At 38.4% G+C, this 17,942-nt stretch overlaps 1 protein-coding gene across 5 annotated transcripts in view; it reads left to right on the top strand.

Annotated features, from left to right (window-relative positions):
- LOC124262932 (rho GTPase-activating protein 7-like) overlaps window positions 1-17,942 on the top strand; it is a 234,708-nt gene that overhangs the window by 64,285 nt on the left and 152,481 nt on the right. For all 5 annotated transcript variants that reach the window (XM_046697533.1, XM_046697534.1, XM_046697537.1 and 2 more), the window contains 2 exons: window positions 13,924-14,022; window positions 17,353-17,667. In XM_046697533.1, the coding sequence (XP_046553489.1) occupies window positions 13,960-14,022; window positions 17,353-17,667 (378 nt within the window). In that variant the 5' untranslated portion in view covers window positions 13,924-13,959. The remainder of the gene's footprint in view (window positions 1-13,923; window positions 14,023-17,352; window positions 17,668-17,942) is intronic.

Below are 17,942 nucleotides of genomic sequence, written 5' to 3'. Positions count from 1 at the left end.
AGTGTTACCATAAAAAAATATATAAGTGATACCTGAAGATCATTTCATTTGACACCAAATGATCTAAGGACATACACAGAGAAATCCATGACCAAACTGTGTGGGCTTCAGATTCTTCTATGACAGTGTATATAAACATCTTAATTGTGTTCAATGTATGTTTTCATCAACCAGCTGTATAGAATATTGGTGTTTAGTGTTTTCATACACAGCAATTGTAAACCTATTTGGGCAGATTATCCCTGAGGGCCCTTATTGTAATCTTAGCGTGGCCTAAGGAGGATCTACTGCTTGACCTTCACTGAACAAATGGCAGCATGTTTGTTCTGAAGCACCTCATAGGCTGTATATCTTATCATTGTGGCATGTCGGAAGGAACCTGACATAAAACTACCGCCTTCAACTCACAGGCTAGATGTTTGATAAGTTTGAAGTAGTTTGATTTTACTTTTCCCTAAAGAGATTTTAAGCTGCTGTTGATGCCCTCATTGCCGTAGTGACATGAAGCGAAAAAAATGAAATACTTGGATGCACTTTTTGTAAACCATCACAGCACTGAATCGATAAGTCTTTCTAAAATTGCTCAAAGGAAACATCTATTAAATCTGGATTTATGGTTTCTTAGTAAAGTACAAATTTTAGTATCTTTCAGGTTGAGTTATTGTGCGCCTAACTATTGTTAAATTGAATTTCAATACCATGAGTTATATTTAGTTGCAACAGACACCGCCACACACATGCCTTGGAAAGGCAACTTATTCAGTGAGCAGTTGTGTCGACTAAAGATAATGGTCTCATTATCACTTTCACAATGTATGTGTACAAATTGGTTTCTCTACCTCTAGTTGAAAATCAGGTGGTGGGGTAGCCTAGTGTTTAAGGCATTCACTCGTCACGCCGAAGACCAGGGTTCAATTCCCACATGGGTACAATGTGTGAAGCCCTTTTCTGGTGTTCCCTGCCGGGATATTGATGGAATATTGCTAAAAGCGGCATAAAACCATACTCACTCACTCAAGTTGCTAATACAGATGTTCAACAGAATGTATCTTTAGCTTTGTCTTCATCATCAGCTGATTGAAGAATGGACTGTAGATGGTGTTCATTGCCATTCTGATGGTCCTGAAGATAAAATATTTCTAGCCTCTTTGTACATGTCAGGAGTACAGTCCGAAGCCACAATAAGCCGATTAATAACTTTTCAGTAGCTGGAGATTTAATCTATAGGACTTTCAGTATCTTATGGATTTAGTTAAACATACCAGGGTAAATCTATATTCATATGATGTCCATCTGAAGTGTACTTTTCCCATACTAGATACAATGCTTGGAGCACATGATTACTAAGTTCGGTGGGTCAGTGTTCTCGAGTTTTCTCAGCTCCCTGGTGAGAATACAACTGATGCTCCCTTTCAGAGCATGAGGGAATCTAGACTTTCTTCATGTAGGGCTTTAGCATTGCAGGGAGGGGTAAGCAGAAGGGAAAATAATGTTGTTCAGGAACTGTGAGACAAATTAAACCCTGATGAGTCCAGGGCCCATTTCAAGGAATTGTAACTTGGCCATCCTCACAGGTTGTCCTGAAATAGGCTTGAGTATTTCTGACATCACAAGGACTCTGTAGTCTTTAGCGCGCTTCATATGTTTGAGGTAGTGTTTTGTTTCTGCCTGTCTGTTGTCTAGATGACATAACACCAATCTTAGTCAGGCCATCACATGGCAAGCAGATTGGAGAACAAACAACTCCAAGGAAGAAATCCTAGCCTCTTCAACAACTCACGTTCATCTCAACGTAAAACAAATGGTTATTTCTTCTTTGTATGTCATGTGTCACCCATATTTAAGATACGACTTTGTTTACCAAATTTCAAAGTACATGACTCCTCCCAGACTGAGTCTGGGTGCCAAGCCCTAACTCCAGACAGCGCACACTTCAGCAATGCTCTCTACCTGCCAACACAAAGTGTTCAAGGAAGGGCTGGTCTGTCCAAATACGCTGCCACATATTCAGGATGTGCTGTGTCCTGTAGACCTGAAGCTGGATGACGATGGTGGTTATGTTTAATGTTGAAGGATGGTCAACATTCTTAGATCCTAGTCAAACTAAAGTACTGTTAACAATATTTCAAATAACACTGTGTTTTTCCTAGTTTTGTGTGTGTGCATGCATGCGTGTGTGTAATGTGGCAAATCTATGATGAAAGAATTATAGTTGTTACCGGCCGTACCATCCAATACTCCTTGGTAAATAGCTGTGCAACCAATTTACATTTTATGGGTAGCAATTCTCATGATTTCCGGAACTGTTTTCATCTGTTTCTCTTCTGTTTTTGCTGATGTATTGGGCGCAAGCATTTTGCCAAGATATATATATATATATATATGTGTTTACCACTTTCGAGTTCTTCTCTTTTCTATGGATCATTAACAAAAACAAAACATTGGATTTCATCATCAGACCCTGATGTTACAAAGGGTGTAGTTCTGCACATCTTCAATACAGGCCAGTGTGATGTTGCATTTTTTATTTTGGTCAGACCAATTTTATTTCTTTTTTTTACAGATTTTTTTCCTCAGAAAACCTAAAGGCAGGAAGGGGAAAAAAAAATCACCACTCAAAAAGTAATATTCATTTTAAGTACTAAATATATTTTACTTTGGGCAATTTATGAAGTTTATATGGGGCCCCCAAAAAATTAATCAAAAAATTATTATTTGTAAGTTTACATGTTGGGCCAATAAAAACATGGGGATTTTATTTTTTGAGTGGGGAAAATAATTTTGGTTTTTTTGGGTGGGATTCTTGAGAAAATACGACCGGCAGACCTGTAAAGAAAGAAAAAAAATTGGTCTGGTCTTAATTAAAGCAATATTTCCTACAGTACTTTTGCCTTGTGTTTTATCATTGCTTTATAACTAGTCTTAAATTAATGTTGATATGTTCTCTAGGGCTGATTATGGCGGATAGCATTTTCTTTACAACTGGTTATGTATGTTTCATCAAATACTCCAGGAGACCAGCTGTTCAAGCCATCATTATGTGTAGACCTTGTCCTTTCCTGACCTTAACTGACCAGTGTACTGTTAGCTACACAACTGTTTAAATATGGGTAGGAAGCGTATATGTATTTATGGCTGGAGGAAGCAGATGTGACTATTTATGAGAGCAGTTGTATGGGAATATGCTGTGGTCAGTTCAGGTGAAAGACAGATGTGTTTGAAGAGGGAAGTGTTTGCAAATAAACATCTGGGTAATATGGATGTTTTCGTTAGAAATGGGTTCCTGAGTTGCAAATCTGGCAGAAGCCTGTACTTGAATCCTCCACAGAGAAGCCGAGTCAATAAATTGCTTTTGTTTGTCTTAATTAACAGAAACAATAAAACATCTTTAAAGAAGACTTTAATACAAATGAATTGATTTAAGCCATATGTTGAACCATGTAGACAGTCGAATTTCAGTGCAGGTATATTATCAAACAGCTTGAAGATAGAAACTAGAATTGATTATGTGCTCCAACTCACCTGGTCTGCAGGTTTGATTATTCAAATAATTGAAATGTCTGTTAAATATTCACTTAATGGTAAAGGTATTACATTTCTTATCAACGAAAAAGTTGATAATATCTGAAATTTTCATTTCATCTTAATGTTCAACGTTGAATAATTGATTATGTCCCTAGCCATCAGATCGCAAGGACTGGATCATATATGAAGGAAACTGTGTTTTGTTATATTATATAGAATTCTTTCCTTTATAATTATTCTTTGCGAGTATATTTGCAAGAATTACTTAGAAGGGTGTGTTACTATGGTATAGGTGTAAGAGGTGTCTAATCTATAGTGTACAAGTTGAACAGAATGTTCTGTTACTTCTGATGATGAGTATATTTGCAAGAATGTCTTAAAGGGGGGTGTTACTATGGTATAGGTGTAAGAGGTGTCTAATCCATAGTGTACAGTTGAACAGAATGTTCTGTTACTTCTGATGATGAGTATATTTGCAAGAATGTCTTAAAGGGGGGTGTTACTATGGTATAGGTGTAAGAGGTGTCTAATCCATAGTGTACAGTTGAACAGAATGTTCTGTTACTTCTGATTATGAGTATATTTGCAAGAATTTCTTAAAGGGGGGTGTTACTATGGTATAGGTGTAAGAGGTGTCTTATCTATAGTGTACAAGTTGAACAGCATGTTCTGTTACTTCTGATGATGAGTATATATCCAGGAGTTGACTGAATGAAGGTGTTACTGGGCAGAGATTGCATGGATATAAGAGTTGTATCAGTGAGCAGGTGCCCCTCGCCAGCCTTGACCCAGATCGGAGTCTGTTGTGCCTCATTAGGGTCAGTACTGAATATCAACAACTCAGGAAACATACCTTGGGAAGGAATTAGACAGAAGGTAAAGTGAAGAGTAATTGAAAAAGGTGCTGAAAGAATCGGCTGAATGTAGCATTTAATAGACTCAAATTGTTCCACGTGCCTCTGATTTGCTGTTGAGGAAACTGCAGTTGTAGAAATACTAAAATGTACATTTGGCAAACACCTGTCTTCATCACGATTTTCATTATAGATTACTACACTATTACATGATGTATTTATGTATTTTACCATGGTTTTGACTTTTATTCCCAATGGAATCTCTTTTTGGATATTAATTTACTCTCTACCTTTGATGTTTAACATAGTCAATTACAAAAGTATATGTGAAGTCGTGATGATGACTTTTGTGCTATGATGAATGTGCTTGATTATTTCATATATTTTGACATATAATTATAATGAAGCGCTGTTGAGCATGCCTAGCCTGGAAATTAGACGCTATACAAATGAATTATTCTATTCTATATTCTATTGAGATCCAAAATGATGACCCATCAACATGAAGTTGACTTATTTGTTAAAATTATACAACTGTTTTGTGTACATCTCTTCTGGAAGTTGATAATTTAGTCCAGGGGTGTGAGTGTTCAGTCATCACACCACCAGGTCCTTGTTCAAGTCTAGACATGAATAGACAATGTAGAACTTGTTCTCTGTGGCTATGGCAGAAATTCACTCACTCATTCAACATGTTCTGTCTTGGAGTATTTGGCAACCTAATTAATAAAAATGCTAATTTTACAAAATATTCTGTGTGAACAAAGTTCAAAATACTTTAAAATTTTGAAACAGGACCACAGCAAATATTCTGCCCTACCTGTGCAGGGGAATGATAGTGTGAGACAGGCCAAACACTTTAGTACAGGTCAGTATTAGTATGTCAGGGAATGTCTACTGTGACCCTTTCATGGATTGTTCTTCATGATATTGGTCACTAGTTTGTCCATGTCAAATTATTCAGAAATTGCCATCATTTCAACAAACTGGAATATTGCTGAGTGCAGAATGAAACCACCATCAACCAAATTTTGAAATCCAATAGCGAGGTTTTCCAGTGATTAACCAATAATTAGTAATTCATACCTAAGACAAGTGAACCACTTTAACATGTGAGACTGGAACAGCAAAGGCTCCACCACAGTCTCCTACAATGCCCCAGTGATGAATAATCCAGCGTAGTTTCTCTTACAGACACTGAAATGAAAACATATAAAAAAATCCAAGCAAGTGAATAGTTCGGCAAGTCTAGACTTCCTCTGTCGCTGACAATGAAGAGTCTACTCCAGACATCTTCATATTATGTATCAAAGGAAAATTTAACAAATCTTTGATTATTTTAATTTCAGGCACTAAATGCTAATCTAGATAATGTGTGGCAGTCAGTTCAAGGTACTTTCCAAAATTCTTCCATGTAGCGCTGATGGTGCACTCTCTCAAGGTACAGCTTCTTGGCCTTGAGCTGTTACTTGACCTTATGAGTTGTGTGTATGAGGCCAGCGCTGTGTAAACAGTACTTGGGTTCTGATGGCCATTATTTGCCACTTGTTGAAGACAGTATAATGACTGGGCATTCTTGGAATCATTCATGGAATCGGTTAAGTGGCAGGATAATTACTGGTGATGAATCCCTGCTTTTAGGACCTATCTGTAACTCCTGATCGTTATAGCAACAGAACTAGGAATCATGAACTGTCTTCCATTCTATTCACAAAATGATTCATATTAGACTTGACAATGAAGGATGGCCATATTTTCAACACAAAAGTCCTGTGCTCAATAAAAGTGAAGGTTATAGAGCTTTATTGTGAGGGGTGTTATAGTGAGGGAGTGTGGTATAGAAAAGTAATAGTGAAAAATATTGCTTCTGTTAAATGAAGGAAATGATTGTTGCCAAAGAGGATATGTTTCATCAGAAGGTAGATTAGAGAGATACAACACTTATAAAATGCAGGGTGGGGCTGGTAAAGATGTGTGCTGCAGATCAATGTAGTATATTTTAAAAGGATTGTAGAAATTGAATCTTCTTATATATCCATGAAGTAATCAGTGATAATGACACGTCTATCAGTAAAGCTATGTATAGCTTTGATTTTTTTGGTTGTTGACAATGTGCTTCCAAACCAGCTGATCTCAACTGTTGGGCGGCACAGCTCAGAGCCAAAACATAAAAATATCACACGAATATTCTCTCTTTTTTAACCTTGCTGACAAACATATGTTTGAAAGGGTGCCAAGAACAATTTCAAAATGTTTTTGAAAGCAAACTTTGCTGAGCTTTCAGAATTTATTGCCATTAACCTCAAAAGCAATATTTGAAAAACTTTGAACTGCCATATGTGTGAGACCTAGGGGAAGGCATGGTGCACTGGAAGGCTATGGTTGTCATTAGAGGCTGTGTGTCATGTTGGTAGTGAATGAAGATCTTGTGTAGTGAATGAAGATCTATGGTGAATGAGGATTTTGTGAAGGAAACGAAGATCTACTGTGAATGAAGATTTTGTGCAGTGAATGAAGAACTTGTGTAGTTCTTGTGAAGTGAATGAAGATCTTGAGTAGTGAATGAAGATCTTGTGTAGTTCTTGTGAAGTGAATGAAGATCTTGAGTAGTGAATGAAGATCTTGTGTAGTTCTTGTGAAGTGAATGAAGATCTTGGGTGTGAATGAAGATCTTGTGTAGTTCTTGTGAAGTGAATGAAGATCTTGTGTAGTTCTTGCAAAATTAATTAAGATCTTGTATAGTTCTTGTGAAGTGAATGAAGATCTTGTGTAGTTCTTGTGAAGTGAATGAAGATCTTGTGTAGTTCTTGCGAAATTAATTAAGATCTTGTGTAGTTCTTGTGAAGTGAATGAAGATCTTGTGTAAATGAAGTTCTTAGAAGTAATGAAGATCTTGAGAAGTGAATGAAGATCTTGTGTAGTTCTTGTGAAGTGAATGAAGATCTTGTGTAGTTCTTGTGAAATGAATGAAGATCTTGTGTAGAATGAAGATCTTGTGACCAGGTTGAGTTGAATCCCCACATGTGCAATGAATGAAGATCTTGTGAAGTCCCCAATGAAGATCTTGTGAAGTGAATAAACCAATCTCAGTCAGTCAGTCTTGTGAAATTAATTAAGATCTTGTGAAGTTCTTGTGAAGTGAATGAAGATCTTGTGTAGTTCTTGTGAAGTGAATGAAGATCTGTAGTCTAAAGAAATTAATTAAGATCTTGTGTAGTTGTGAAGTGAATGAAGATCTTGTGTAGTTCTTGTGAAGTGAATGAAAGTATCTTGTGAAGTCAATGAAGATCTTGTGTAGTTCTTGTGAAGTGAATGAAGATCTTGTGAATAAAAAATCTTGTGTAGTGAATGAAGATCTTGTGAGTAAATGAAGAGAGTGAATGAAGATCTTGTGAAGTAAATGGAGATCTTGTGAAGTAAATGAAGATTTTGTGAAGTGAATGAAGATGTTGAGTAGTGAATGAAGATCTTGAATAGTGAATGAAGATCTTGTGTAGTTCTTTGTGAAATGTTAAATGAAGATCTTGTGAAGTGAATGAAGATCTTGTGTAGGGAATGAAGATGTTGTGAAATGAATGAAGATCTTGTGAAGTGAATGAAGATCTTGTGTAGGGAATGAAGATCTTTAATAGTGAAGGGAGATCTTTTGTTGTGAAGGAAGGAATATCTTGTATGGTGAAGGAAGGAAGTTCTTGTATGGTGAATGGAGGAAGATCTTGTATGGTGAAGGAAGATGGTGTAGTGAATGAAGATCTTGTAATATGAATGAAGCTAATTAGTGAAGAGCAAATAAGTTTGTGCAGCTTGGAACAGTATGTTATTTAAGGTGAAGAACTGATTTGCATTTTGAAGTGTTTGTGAGGGTGCCTCAGCCCATTTTATGGTGCACACCTGGCATCATGTCTACATGTATTTGGTCGTTGTTCATAAACACATGCTCATGATATATTCGGTCTCGTACAATGGAGATCTTATATAAATATGGAAATGGTTTTTTTATCAGTAATCACAGTGTTTACTGAATGGGTGGGGACAAGGATGGCACATGTCATGCAAGTTTGCTTGTTGATGAAAGCAATGAGCATGTATATCGAAACTAAGGATCACATGTAGGTCTGGTCTTGTGTTCTAATCTCTCCAACTGACAAGACTAAGGGTGATAACTGTTACTTTCCTTAATAAAATATTTCGGTCTGTCCGTCCTAAGGTCCTACAGTCACAGTACACATGATATCTTTTGGTCTGAATGCTAAAATTTGCAGCAATTTTCTGCTTAATCAGCATCACTGGAACAGACAAATCCATGTCTTTATGTTGCTAAGACTGCACTATTGATAAATAATTTATATATATTAAGAATATACAAAATATTTATTCATGATCAAGAATGCTAAGGGAACTGAATGGTTTAATAACCAATAATTGATGATGAATCATGCTGGTCTGCCAGGTTGGAATTGGTTTCACCAGCCAATGCTTATTGTCACAGGTGACCTACAGGACCCTGTGGTCAGGTTCAATGACTTAGTTGAGTCATGTCATAACATCCCAGTTGATCAATGCTCATGATCAGATCACTGGATTGTCTGGTCGAGACTCAACCAATTACAAACCACCGAACTGCAGCTGGAATATTGCTCAGTGCAGCGTGAAACAACTAACAAAACACACAAAAACTACCGCTACTGCTAGAATTTCCAGCTGCCTTTGAAGGTGATAGGTATTGTTAGTTCAAGTTTGTGTGTTGGCCTCCAACTGGGATCCTGAAGTGATTGATCAGCACTCTTGGCCTGTACCTCTTGTCAGCACTCGGGCTGTATAACAGATTCTGGGTGTTCCACTTATCTGTTCTGTCAGTGCCGAAAGTGTTCAAATGTCAGAACTCAGTGTTTGGTGCTGTCAGTATGTGCAACTTGGTCTTGAACCTTCTTCAGCCAGAGGGAGTTTTGTTTAATTTTGCTTTCAAAATTTCAGAATTCTATGTCATGTCAGATTGGTGTTCAAGATAACCCCAGAGTGAGGGAGTTTTGTTTAATTTTGCTTTGAAAAATGTTTCAGAACCTTATGTCATGTCAGATTTAGTATTGAAGATAACCCCAGACTGATGAAAGTCAGAGATGTTTCCATCTGTGGTGAAACTAAGGGGTGTGGTAATGACGACCCTATAAACATAATTAAACTGAGATTTACAACCATGAACATGAGTTTGTCACATGCCCAAAGGGCTATACCCATGTGAGCATCACCAATCATGGCATATGAATAATGGAAGTGATTTCACGGCATTGTTCAATGTTGTGATGGTATTCCTGTTGTAACACTGAGCACTGCTGATTAGACTCAGAGACTAGGTTTGCCATTTTTGCTTGATCACATACAGATATTAATTGTACCATTATTATCAGACTAGTAGGCCACTAGCCTTGGACCAGTAGGAAGATGGCTATTTGTCCGAAGATCTGGTATTGAAACATCACCACAAATCTTAAATGAGCTGTGGACAATGGCGTCATGAGGGCTCCATCGTCATGGACTCATGGCCCCCTTATTCAATTGGTTGATGATTACAGTTAGGAATAGTGAAGTGTTAACTCAAGTGTTCAGTTGGAGTTGTCTCTCCAAATGTATCAGTATAGTATTATTCAGTATGAACCATACTATTTGCCCATTAGCCCAGCTCCTAGTCTGTCTCACAGTCCCTCAACCATACTATTTGCCCATTAGTCCAGCTCCTAGTCTGTCTCACAGTCCCTCAACCATACCATTTGCCCATTAGCCCAGCTCCTAGTCTGTCTCACAGTCCCTCAACCATACTATTTGCCCATTAGCCCAGCTCCTAGTCTGTCTCACAGTCCCTCAACCATACTATTTGCCCATTAGCCCAGCTCCTAGTCTGTCTCACAGTCCCTCAACCATACTATTTGCCCATTAGCCCAGCTCCTAGTCTGTCTCACAGTCCCTCAACCATACTATTTGCCCATTAGCCCAGCTCCTAGTCTGTCTCCATACAGTCCCTCAACCATACCATTAGCCCAGCTCCTAGTCTGTCTCACAGTCCCTCAACCATACTATTTGCCCATTAGCCCAGCTCCTAGTCTGTCTCACAGTCCCTCAACCATACTATTTGCCCATTAGCCCAGCTCCTAGTCTGTCTCACAGTCCCTCAACCATGCTATTTGCCCATTAGCTCAGCTCCTTCTGTAATGATGGAACTTTAATTTAGCAAGTCTACATTTTCCACACTCTCTGAAAGTCACACATCATTGGGTCTCAGGTTGAATGTAGTTGCATGTTTGAATCTTAATTATATCTTTGGAAAGACTAAGCACTTGTCCGGTGTCAGGGCCCCGTTTCACAAAGCCATTGAAGCACCATGATAGCGTTCTGAAATATCAGGGCCCAGGAGTGTAATGCATTTTTTCATATCTTAACATTTGGATGATGTATTGTCATAGGCCATGGATTTATACATTTTTTTTCCTTTGAATTGAATAGCTGCAAGATTGCTGATGCAGCATTAAGCAGTAGTGCTGCCTATGAGTGCATTGATCTTCTGAGACTAGGGCATGTGAGTTTGATGCAGGAACTCCCTGAACCTTCAGGATGAGCTGCTTCACATGTGTTAGGGCTCCTGTAGGTAGGGATATATAGGTATGTATTTTGTATATGCAGGCTATTTTCCGCCACTGTTTATCCATGGCACTGGGTCTGGCTGGGGTGTTTATTGAAGTGGAATTCAGTGACCAGCCTGGCTATGTGAACTGCAAATAGGAAACAAAAGTTTATTTTCTTTACTGGAGAGTTCCAGATGGAGGAAATGTGTGATTGACCTGTGCTCCATGGAAACTCATGTGTTTGGATCATCGGATCGTTTTATATCCTCGCTGTAACGACAATACATGTCATGTTTAGATGTTATCATGAATTTATTATGCCTAATTTGACAAGCATGGAGACCTGTTGAGATATATTTGGCTCCAAGTTAGATACACATCATTTCTCTTGAGACCAGCCAGGCTCTGTTGTTATGTAAAGGTCGACCTACGTCAGGTCAAACATTTCTACCTGGTGCTGTAACTAGAGATGGAGCCCTTCATCCTGAGACTACCAGGTACATCCACAAAACACAGAAATAGTCTTCAAGTCATTACAGTGTTTGGCACTTAGAAGTAGGGCACCTGTCAGCTGTAAATATGTGTCTTAGTTCTGGTTGTTTTTTCGTGTTCTTTTCTTGTTCTTGTTTCATGCCATGCTCAGCAATGTTTCATTTATGGTGAGGAACCTTAACTATCTGAGTTTCTACAAGAACCCTCTAGTGATTGATTTTCTTAGCAGTGATTCACATTGTCTGGTTGAGGGGGCAACGAGATAGCCAAGTGGTTAATGTATTCGCTAATCACGCCAAAGACCCGGGTTCAATTCCCCACATGGGTACAATGTGTGAAGTCCATTTTTGGTGTCCAGCGAGTTAATATTGCTTGAACATTGCTAAAAGTGGCATAAAACTAAACTCACTCACTCTGATTGAGGCTTCATAATTAGCAGGCTTTCCTATAGGCGGCTTAGTGTTGTATTGAATAAAAACAAAACACTGGATACTGCGATGTACAACATAATGCAATATTCATTTATTCACCATTCAGCTACTGCAAGAATCTGTGTTATAAGATTATATACACCAGTAAAGGTGCACCTCTTTGAAACGAACTCCCAGTGATTGATTTTCTTAGCAATAATTCACATTGTCTGGGTACAGCGACATACAGGAACTGAGTCTTGCCATCTGATTTATTCTCTGACAACCAGCTAAACTATAGGCTGCTGGGGACATATGGGGGTTTCTCAATTTCAGAAATGCTGGACATTGTCTCGTAAGTGTTCATTTTGATGGATAATTGTGGAATGAACCACTGGAAGTTGACCCTTCAGGAATTCCTATGCTAGTCATAGGAGGTGACCATCTTCATCGGGTGGTCCGTCTCAGTCATCGGGTGGTCCGTCTCAGTCATCGGGTGGTCCGTCTCAGTCATCAGGTGGTCCGTCTCAGTCATCAGGTGGTCCGTCTCAGTCATCGGGTGGTCCGTCTCAGTCATCGGGTGGTCCGTCTCAGTCATCAGGTGGTCAGTCATCAGGTGGTCCGTCTCAGTCATCAGGTGGTCCGTGGTCATCCGTCAGTCATCAGGTCATCAGGTCATCCGTCTCAGTCATCGGGTGGTCCGTCTCAGTCATCAGGTGGTCCGTCTCAGTCATCGGGTGGTCCGTCTCAGTCATCAGGTGGTCCGTCTCAGTCATCAGGTGGTCCGTCTCAGTCATCAGGTGGTCCGTCTCAGTCATCAGGTGGTCCGACTTAGTGTCATTGTAACCCAGCAGTGTGGACCTTTGTTGATAACATCAATCACTTGATTGTCTGATCCAGACTTCATAATTAACAGGCTGTCCTATAGGTAGTTTAGTGCAGAGTGAAATAATAAATTGAACACATGATATAGAGATATACTGGACAAACTCAGTTAGGGATATTGGTATTTTTATGATTGATATTTTACCAGTGTGTCAATAAATAAATAGATCATTATTCATAATTTCAAAAGTTACATATATCCCTAATTATTTTTGTCCAGTATATATACAAACTGCAATTTTCAATTATTCACTGTTCAGCTACTGAAAGAATCTGTGGGAACATGTGCTATAGGATTATATACACTGGTAAAGGTGCACCTCTTTGAAAAGAATATTCTTGTATTCTTTACACACCCGTGCTCAAAATACTCTTTTAACTGTATACATACAGGTAAAGGCATCTGTTAGAATCAGATGTCATGTTAACTTCATTTATTATCCTAGCTCTGTCAAAAATGTTTTTATGTGATATCTTTTTCACTTTCCGCGGCACAGTGCCAGGGGTTTGTGTCTTACATTATTTATATGTCTGGGGTTGTCTCTGGGTGTTTCTACCATCCCATGTCAGTGTGTGCTGAAGGTATTTACGATAGCAACACAGGAAGCGATTATCTTGACTGTGAAACTCATACAATATACATCCCTGCCAAGAGGGATGCCAGTCAGGTGGTCATGACATTATACAATGTACCGGGCTGTTTCAGAATAATCTACAATGTTAAACATAGCCATTGTGATGTGTTATTGTCAGGAAGTGATTGCATATGTCAGGTGATCAACTATATGGTTTATTTCAATTGTAGGAAGTTTGGCTTTTGTTTGTCATTTTTGTTTCTTTAACGTCTGCTACTGGGAACTTCCGTTTGATGTTTCTATAATTTCCATAAAACCAAACATATTATATCGTTATATATTGTTAGTATGTGGTTTATGGTTCTGTAGAACTTCACACCTGTTGGCAAATACTGATGCATTGTTGTGTTCCTTTAAGCAGGACATGATGCACTGGTTTTGTAATGGGTTAAGTTTCAGTGTAGAAATACTAATATTATTGTAAGATGAAATATATGTAAATGTCAGTAATAATGTAGGTGCAATGTTTTCTGACTTGATCAGTTGTTTGATGTTCTGTGTGTTTCAGAATGTGAAGTGTGTTTGAGCCGTGTTCGGCGTTGAAATGATGACCAGTAATGCGGACAATGACTACAAGGCGCTTGAGAACTACATCCTCAAAATACAGGTGAGTTAGTGAGTGAGTTGGGTTTACACAGATTTTACCGATATTCCAGTGATATCACAATGGGGAACACCAAAAATGGGCCCCCTGCATTGTCTCTCATGTGGGGAATCGAATTCAGGCTTTCGGCATGACCAGCGAATATCTTGCCTCTGCCACCTCCCCATATACAGGTAGGCCATTACCTAATGTGTGATGTACACAGCATGAAACCCTGTGAGGAGTCTCAGTTAGAGGTGACCATATGGATTGGGTGGTCAGGCTTGACAACCTTGATGGTATAGATTGTTGTTCGTTATTGTCAAGGGATTCCCTGGTCCAGACTAAATTGTGCACTAGCCATCTTATAGATGGTATTGTTGTGTGCTACTAGCCGTTTACTGAGGTTAAACAACATACAATATGAGCATGCTAAGTGAAATCTTTCTGAAATGGACTTTGTGATCCGGTTTAGACAGAAGACACCTCAAGAGTAAACTCTTTTCTCACTTTTTCTGAACATTTGATTGAAAAGCTTAAAATAACAGAAAGTATCAAGTTTTAAGTAGGAAGTTGTAGTTTTTTGTTTTGAAGTAACGAAGGCAATGACATCCCACCTGGTATATCATGCGTTACACTGTGGCAGACAAGCAGAGATGTGCAGCAGCCAATCAGATCACTGCCTGCTGGTAATTCTAGTTATCACTCGTGATATCTTGACAAATATAGGAATCGGTTTTCTCACTAAGGTAGATGAAAGATAAGGTTGGTGTTAAAACCGAAACTCCAAATGAGAACCGTGTGTTGACACTTCAACATTTCCTTTCACACAAAAAACACATACAAAACCATGGGAAGGAAACATTGGAACAGGAATCTCCGGAGGGTGTTGTTGTGCTTTGTGTTTGTCAGTGAAAGATATAAGTAAAACAAGAAAATTTTACAGTTGATAAATACCCACGGAGGGTATTTTGAATTACAGGTCCTGTAATGATTATATCAGGTAGACTAACCACTAAATCTGAAATAAACATATTTTACAGAAAAAAGGTCATGATAAACAAAACAAAATTAATGAAATGGAGCCCTAACACTTTCTTCATTTTCAGAAACTGTGGAAATCTAGATTTGCCACATTCTCTAGACCTGCATTGGCTTTCTTGGATATATATGTTTCAGGGCCTGTATGACAGTGTAATTATCAGGTTTATAACAGAGTGTTAAAATCAATTAGGAACATTTGTCTGATTTTAGTTTGAATGGCTGCCAAAGTGACAATAAAGCGTTCTTAATTGCAATACAAGCTAATTAAGTATGAAAGCTGTGCATGAATGTGATATTTTAAAACGTGGTGTAATATGTTTCACTCTTTTCATTTTGATTTACTCATATTTGTCAAAGCTGAGACTTAGGTTATACCATAATGGGAACTGACAATGAAATGTCTCTGATATGTCTCGCACTACACATGGAAAAGTATCTAAAATTTCATTTTTAAGAAAATAAACTGATCTTATGTGTTATTCAAGTTAACACCATTAGTTCTCTATCATCTAGACTTGCTGGTGCATTCCAGACAGAAGAGCATGTTATAATGAGAGTGAATGAGTTAAGTTTTATGCCGCACTCAGCAATATTCCAGCTATATGGCGGCAAGAGCATGTTATAAAAAGAGAATGTCATTATAAAAGGTGAAAGGTAAACGGTAAAATAATGATACAGATATGATATACAAATTGAGCAAAAATTTGTTATGTTGTACAAAAAATTGTGTTAATTTTAAATTCTGGATAACTATTGGTAACTATGGATTAAGAATTGTTCCTTTTTATATGGTATTGTAAATTCTTGATTGTGATTGATGATTATTTCATCAGTGCCTGAGGAAAGGCAGGTGTGAAGGTCAGTAATTGCAGGTAACATACATTGAACACTGATTGTATACACCAACCCATCAAGTGCATCCTTCATTAAAGTTCCAGTCAAGAACCACATAACATTCAATTAACAACCAAACATGCCCCCTAGGGTATGCAGCCTCTTGTCATTATGGTGGCTGATGTTATAGGTTGGATGATAGGGTATAATGAAGACCACATGGCCATTCTGACTGTTCCCCTGGTCCTCCATCAGTGGGTCTGATGAATTCTCGTCTCATTGTACCATCTTAAACCTCTGATCAACCAGATCCCTTTACCTATATCAGATGGATACTTTTCTCATGAGTATTTGCTCATTGATGGAATTGAAAGCAGTAAGTTCTATTAATTACTCGTTTTCTGTGATTTGTGTTGGACATGTTTGCATCAGTAAACTACATCCCCTCCTTGCTAAGATACACCCACCTTAGCCAAGGGGAATAATGCGAACTCTCTCAATCTGACAGAAAATGTTTTCCCTGATCTACTCATCATTTCAAAGGGATAAACAGATGACATTCTAGTTAAATATATACTTAGCATACTATCATCATTTTTGTATTGATCCCTAACAAAAGTGGAGTGGTATATTTATTGATGACTTTGTTAAGATTTTAACTACTAAAGCATTACTGTGAGTCCTAAAATATCACCACTGGTTCAAGAAAATGTTAATATGAGGCAATCTGGATCTGAGAAAAGAAATAATTAGAGCATCTTTGTCTTGCTGATTAAACATAGATCACTGTGATGACATGTGGGGTTGTTGGGTAGCCAGGTGGTTAAAGTGTTTGCTTTTATGTCTACATACTAGTGTTTGATTCCCAGTGATGGCACAGAGCATGGAATTAATTCCCTCTTACGAGGATCCCAATCCACAAAGTGTTAATGTTACAACCTATCGTAACTCTATACTTTATCATTGGCTTACGAATGGCATAGTGCTACAAACGTTTCTGTGGATCGGGCCCCAGAAAGGCAATGTTGGGAGAACGTAATGAAGAACGTCAACCAAAACTCCCTCACTATTTACCACTGTCTGTGATTTTGATATGAGGTACTGCCCATATATCAGGGAATCTCTGTCTATATATAGTTTCCCTTGTCGTAACTAAAAACATTTAGAGATGGAACTTCTTGTTTCCCTTTCAGACACTCGGCGTTAAGGGTATAAGACAAGGCCATGCTGGAGCAAATGTCTGAACATCGTATCCATGTTAAACTGAAACATGGTATCTCAGTAGGCCGTACTGGCATTAGTCCGAACTTCGTACAAGCGTGTGCATGCATGCATGTGTCTCTGTATAAGTGCATTAAACATTTCAGATTATTTTCAGACATTGTTGACCAGGATAAGTGAGATACTGCCACTTAAAAAAACTCCACCATGACATGTCATAGAGATTTTTTACAAAGATGTCCTTTGTATTTTCAGGGAGAAATATGTGATGCTATATCAAATGTTACCGATGACTTGAAACGTGAAATTGCCGAGGATGTACTTGTGGGGAAGGTGACCAATCAGAAGCCTGGTAACAAAAGTGAGGAATCTAACAACAACTCCCAATGGATAAATTCAAATCATTCAAGTGGCGGAGAAAAGGATAGTTGTGTAGTGGAGGAGGGTAGCAGTCGCCAGTCGCGAGAGTTGAGTCGCCAGTCCAGCAAGGAAGGATATCGGTACTGTTGTATCGACAGAGACTGCTGTGATGAGGAGCAGGATGCAGAGCTGCAGTATGGGGACAAAAAGGTAACCTCATCCTCTGGTATCCAGGGTGTTTTATCTCTATTTGCTACAATAGCTTTGTTCAGGAAGTGAAGTCACAATCTTTATGTCAATGTCGTAGAACTGAACGTTTGTCATTGTATGCAGCTCATACAGCTCATACAGTTTAATGCTCTCACTATCGACCACTGAAATGGTCAACTTAGGATGTCATTGTAAGCAGTCCATACAGCTCTCACTATTCATTTCTCTCTACACGAACACCAATCTGAAGTCGAGTTAGCACTATCAACCACTGA

The sequence above is a fragment of the Haliotis rubra genome, unplaced genomic scaffold, assembly GCF_003918875.1.
Source record: "Haliotis rubra isolate DU_JTF1 unplaced genomic scaffold, ASM391887v1 Scf86, whole genome shotgun sequence".
Lineage (NCBI taxonomy): Eukaryota > Metazoa > Mollusca > Gastropoda > Lepetellida > Haliotidae > Haliotis > Haliotis rubra.
Note: the sequence above shows the minus strand (reverse complement) of the source record. Positions and strands in the feature narration are given on the sequence as shown.